Source organism: Gobio gobio (assembly GCF_949357685.1).
Source record: "Gobio gobio genome assembly, chromosome: 24".
NCBI classification, from domain to species: domain Eukaryota; kingdom Metazoa; phylum Chordata; class Actinopteri; order Cypriniformes; family Gobionidae; genus Gobio; species Gobio gobio.
In genome coordinates this window covers 7,496,019-7,502,018 of record NC_137120.1, presented here as the reverse complement: position 1 = coordinate 7,502,018, position 6,000 = coordinate 7,496,019, and the positions used below count along the sequence as shown (strand labels likewise).

Here is a 6,000-nt window from a genome sequence, read left to right as displayed (position 1 = left end):
GTCCTAAGTATTCAGACCCTTTGCTCATTATTTAGTAGAAGCACCCTTTTGATCTAATACAGCCATGAGTCTTTTTGGGAAAGATGCAACAAGTTTTTCACACCTGGATTTGGGGATCCTCTGCTATTCCTCCTTGCAGATCCTCTCCAGTTCTGTCAGGTTGGATGGTAAACGTTGGTGGACAGCAGGGGCGGTTCTAGGATTTCACCCTTAGGGGGGCTTAACCCTCACTGCTGATTTCCCACAGATTAGAACCCAATTTGTGGTGGCGGGAGTTGAGGGGGGTATTTGGGGTTGGTGATTGGCACAAATATCAATTTCGATCTCGATTCAGTATCAATAGCCTACTGGTACATACTGTATAAGGAAAAATAAGTTTGCCTTTTTAGCACCATTTTAAACTTTTCTTGGGTTAAATTATATTTGCTTGCATTCATTAATATTCACTTGTGTGTGCTTATATAAGTATCATTAAAAATATTAGGATGTGAGTTATTAACATTTTTAAATTTTCACATTTAAAGAAATCTAGAAAAATCTAAACCTAGAAATAAGTAAGCAGTTATGATCTGCAATACTTTTTTGAGCAACTAGAATATATATTTATTAAAGAGCCATACAGGCACCTAGGTGGGTAAACCATGGCATTACAAATGAAATTTATTATTTTTCCAGCCACAAAATGACTCTAATTTGTCTCTTTGCATTGGAATTCTCTATTTTAACCTTAATTACACTAATTGTAATATAAATAAGAAAAATATTTTAATTCATGAAATGGTCATTCATTAATGGACCATAATTATTGCACAAATAGGCCTATTTAGTACCAAAAGATCTCCTCAAAATATTCAATAAATATTATTAAACTAAAATATAGAACATTTATTTAATTGAAAAATAGTTAAGGTGTATGATCACATTTGACCACCAATGAGTCTGAGTGTGACCAATTAATAAGGAATACCTGAGGGCTAAATACAAGAAAAACATGAACATTAATGTTCACAACATTGGCGTAGGAACCGGGGGGGACGTGTCCCCCTCAATATTTGAAAATGCTGCATGTGTCCCACCCAAAAATTTGCCTTTCTAATGATTTTTAGTCATATGCTGTCTGCATATTAACAAGTAACCCAGCAGTTTTCTGTAAAATATAAATGTTATTATTATTAATATTATTATATTGTTTATATATTCTTAAATACTCTATTGAATTTTTTTTAATAATGAAAATGTTATTGTAATAGTAATATTTCAAATTTTGTGAAATAGTTGTATTTATCGAATATAATAATTATTATTAGGCTCATTAAAATATAAACATTAATATATAAAATGTTATATGCATACATTTTTCATTTGTAAAAAAACAACAACAAAAAAACACACATTTTAACCAGAATAATCGCAGTTTGGAATAGCCTGTTCAATCTCTATTAGGCTATTAATATGCTGTTTTGTCTATATCTATTCTATTTGAGGGCAAGTTTGTTTTAGCCTATTTTCTGCCAACAGAATAAAAGCCTATTAACAAAGATTGCATAATTTTATAGTTAAATGGCAATGGGATTAAAAATTGCATGGGTTTTAATGGGTTCCAATGAGGACATTTTTGTCCAAAAGACGCTGAGAGGAAGTATTTTGTGTACCTAGTACAAAATTGATTTTTTTAAAGGAAATGGGAGTGAAATAAATGAGCACTTACTGCACATTTCAATATGCAGAATGTTGTTTTCCTGTTACATTATCACATGAGCAAAACATACATGTTGTACCATGTCACCATACTGTATGTTACTATTATGGTGGGATGGACGTTGATTCATAGTGGCCAAAATGCCCCCCCCCCCCCCCCCCCCCATGTCAAAGTCGTTCCTACGCCCCTGGTTCACAATATCGCATTTCCATCACTCTCCATAATAAAATTATACTTTAAATGTGGTCGACGTAATAATCAATGCACACTATGCTGTACTGTTTACCAAAAATTGCTGCAAATACCTGTATAGTGAAGCTGTTGTATATCCGCTTAAGTCACTCAAATGTATTGGTATTGACCAGGTATTGACACAGCGCTAGAAGTATTGAGAACTCGATGAACCACGTGATCACGCGCGCCGCCGCGAGATGAAAGCCTGTCGCAACTTTTTTTCAACAACTCTGGCTTTAACTGTTATGACACATTAGCGCCAAAACGCTATTTATTGTTTGAATTTCGTTTTAAAATTCTAAAGCTTAGACTTTGTTTCATATCAAATGTTGGTTTGGCAATTTGAGAGCAAGAGACGCATGAGTGACAGAGAGACGGAGGGAGAGCACAGGGAAAGGAAATGCAGCTACCTCTTGTAACAAAAAGGCTACAAAAACTCTGAATGTATGCTCAAATTTTGGCGTTTTTGTTTAATTAATGTATTGGTAATTAATATAATTTTGTTGTTTCTTTCGTTTTTTTTTTTTCTGATTTCATTATTATTATTTTATATTTTGTGGGAAGACTTGTGTTTAATTGATGCTTCCTCATCTGTTTATTTATTTTCATTTTTATTTATTTATTTTTCTCCGAACTCAAATTATGTAATGTTTGTCCGTCCCTGAACCTCTGGCTATGTTTTCTGGTTTATGGCTTCACCTTTGCATATTGTAAGTGAATGTTTAATAATTAAAAAAAAGGAAATGCAGCTGAACGAATACGCTGCGTGTTTTGAACCTGAAGGCTTTCTTACCTGTCAATCATTTTGCACATTTGAGGTTTTGGGGCGGGTTTTTTTAGAGAGGGTGTGGTTGGAGACAGGGGGCATGGCCTAATTCAGTCTGGAGGCAGTTCGCAAACAGTTAACACTGTCAACAGCCTCTTCTCTTCACATCTTTACTGCAGACATTCACAAGTTTTCAGACTTGACTGAAACTAGTTCAGAACTGTTGAAGAAAATGTTTCACACCTTTGCTTTTTGCTGTTTGTGCTGTTGCCGTCTGGTTGGTAAGTTATAGACATGTTTATGATTCATAGTTGCATGTTGTTTATGTGGAGCTCTAATTCAGTTTCACATCAAAAAATAACAATGGAGATTTCCACTGTACTATTTACTAACTCTCAACATTAAACCAAAATGTAAAATATATGAAGATGTGTTCATTCAGATACCTGTATTTTGCACCTGGCCATTTATTTTCCCACACTGCTGATCTTTTGTGGTTTCTATCTTTCTATAGTTTGTTTTAATTTCAAAACTACTTCAAACTTCAGTTATAGATTTATTAAACATAACTTTAATATGTGTGAGTGAGAGACTGTGTCTGTTCTTCAGGTGTGTTTGGTGATGAGCTGAAGTCAGTGATGGAGGGAGAATCTGTCACTCTACAGATTAATGTTACTGAACTACAGGCAGATGATGAGATAATGTGGACATTTGGTGCTAACAGGAATCTTTTAGTTAAAACCAATGGAGATTTCAGTAAGATCTCTATACATGATGATGCTCTTAATGGGAGATTCAGAGGCAGACTGAAGCTGGACAAGAAGACTGGATCTCTGACCATCACAAACACCAGAAACACAGACTCTGGACTCTATGAAGTGACCATCAGCACCAGCAGATCAGAGACTGAACACAGATTCACTGTTACTGTCACTGGTGAGTAGACAATTACAGATCACTCTAGGGCTGCACAATTAATCAAATTTGTAATCGTGATTACAATTACAGATGCCACAATTATGTAATCATTCAATAATCGCAATTACAAAAAAGTCCACTTATATTATTCTGTGTACTCAACCTGTAGAAAGAAAATAAACAGATTATCTTAATAGTTTTCCCCATAGTTTTTATTTTTTTATTTAAAGAAACCAAACCAATGTATTTTTTTACTTTTGAGGCTTAATGTTATAGAATAATCGCAATTACAATTTCAAGGGAATAATCGACAATTATGATTTGTCATAATTGTGCTGCCTTTGTTCACTCTATTATATACTACAAATTTGGCATATTTACATTAGAAGATTCCAATTTACTGTCACTGTACAATTGTTTTGAATAAGAAAAATGTGCTTGGAGCAGAGACTGTTATGCCAGGTAAAATAAGAGACAAAAAGAGAGCAGGAACCAAATGCAGCTTAATATTTTATTCATAATAATAACTAAGATAAAAGAACCAAGTACGCCAGCATCACATCCATGAAATGAAAAGACTAGACAAGGAACAACACACATGGATAACAAAGTTAACAGTTGGGAGCAAGCGTTGTTTCTAACCAACAAATAAAACTACAAACAGTCTACAAGACTAAAACAGTAAGCTAAAACACGACACCTCAACATAAAAGTCCAAATTGGTAAATATGTGACAGGTGTCAAAGTTGTGTTTGTAACTTTAGTCAATTACCTTGTTTGTGTTCAATACTTAAGTTGTAGCCTACCCTTGCCTTCACTCTTTGTCTAGTCACTGTTGTGTTAACCTGTGTTTCTCTGCCTGTTCCTGAGTATCATTATTAAAGGTTTTGTTTGGATTTGATCTTCTTCAGTTTGTTCCTAAGACAACCTCACTGTTACAGATGACTGGACCTACTACAAAACACATGGCTGAGGATCGTCTCCTCAATATCCTGCAGGAGGGTTGACCTCTGGAGTGGTATGTGGAGGAATGCCTTGACTATTCATATCAGGTGAGCTGGAGTGATGCTATGGTCAATGCCTGCTTTCGGATTGGACTGGACAAATGACTTATTTCGATTCCTTTCTCCTGGCGATTGTTATAGGTCCATAGCAGACTTTATTAATTATGTCCTCTGTTTAAATGGTTCTGATTTCGTAGTTGATGCTGTTTATGAGGACAATAACAATCATCATTCAGTCCCTATCCGAAAGCATGTAGGTACTCCAGCTCACCCTAAACCTGCACCCTCCACATACCAGTCCATTGGGATCATCACAGCCAGGTCACCAGTCTTCCCTCGAGCCCAGAAGCTGGTCTCAAACAGCGTGGACCTAACATAATTTCTGTTTGGACAGCTTTTAAGAGGTGTCCCATTCTCGGGTCCTCATATCCAGAGTCCGATCCAGAGATCACTCTAGTCCAGGTCCTGTGCAGAGTCCAGTGAGGGAACACTGGCTAATAGACTTTTGGTCCGAACCACTTTCTGTCCCCATCCAAGGTCAAGTGACGTCTCCTGTCCCAGTCCAGGGTCCATTGACGTCTCCTGTCCCCGTCCAGTGATGCCTCCAGTCCCCGCCCAGGGCCCTGTGATGTCTCCAGTCCCTGTCCAGCACATTGTCTCCTGTCCAGAGAGCACTTTGCCTCCTGTCCCGAGAGCACTTTGCCTTCTGTTCCAAGAGCACTTTGCCTCCTGTCCCGAGAGCACTTTGCCTTCTGTTCCAAGAGCACTTTGTCTCCTGTCCCGAGTCCAGAGAGCACTTTGTCTCCTCTCCCGAGTCCAGAGAGCACTTTGTCTCCCGTCCCGAGTCCAGAGAGCACTTTGTCTCCTGTCCCGAGTCCAGAGAGCACTTTGCCTCCTGTTCCAAGAGCACTTTGTCTCCTTTCCCGAGTCCAGAGAGCACTTTGTCTCCTCTCCCGAGTCCAGAGAGCACTTTGTCTCCTGTCCCGAGTCCAGAGAGCACTTTGGCTCCTGTCCCGAGTCCAGAGAGTACTTTGTCTCCTCTCCCGAGTCCAGAGAGCACTTTGTCTCCTCTTCCGAGTCCAGAGAGCACTTTGTCTCCTCTCCCGAGTCCAGAGAGCACTTTGTCTCCTCTCCCGAGTCCAGAGAGCACTTTGGCTCCTGTCCCGAGTCCAGAGAGCACTTTGTCTCCTCTCCCGAGTCCAGAGAGCACTTTGTCTCCTCTCCCGAGTCCAGAGAGCACTTTGTCTCCTCTCCCGAGTCCAGAGAGCACTTTGTCTCCTCTCCCGAGTCCAGAGAGCACTTTGGCTCCTGTCCCGAGTCCAGAGAGCACTTTGTCTCCTCTCCCGAGTCCAGAGAGCACTTTGTCTCCTCTCCTGAGT

At 38.7% G+C, this 6,000-nt stretch overlaps 1 protein-coding gene across 1 annotated transcript in view; it reads left to right on the top strand.

The window, feature by feature from the left end:
• Nucleotides 1-2,813: 2,813 nt before the first annotated feature.
• LOC307120267 (uncharacterized protein) overlaps nt 2,814-6,000 on the top strand; it is a 49,931-nt gene continuing 46,744 nt past the window's right edge. The window contains exons 1-2 of the mRNA XM_079807205.1: nt 2,814-2,980; nt 3,309-3,635. Coding sequence (XP_079663331.1) covers nt 2,932-2,980; nt 3,309-3,635 — 376 coding nt within the window. The 5' untranslated portion in view covers nt 2,814-2,931. The remainder of the gene's footprint in view (nt 2,981-3,308; nt 3,636-6,000) is intronic.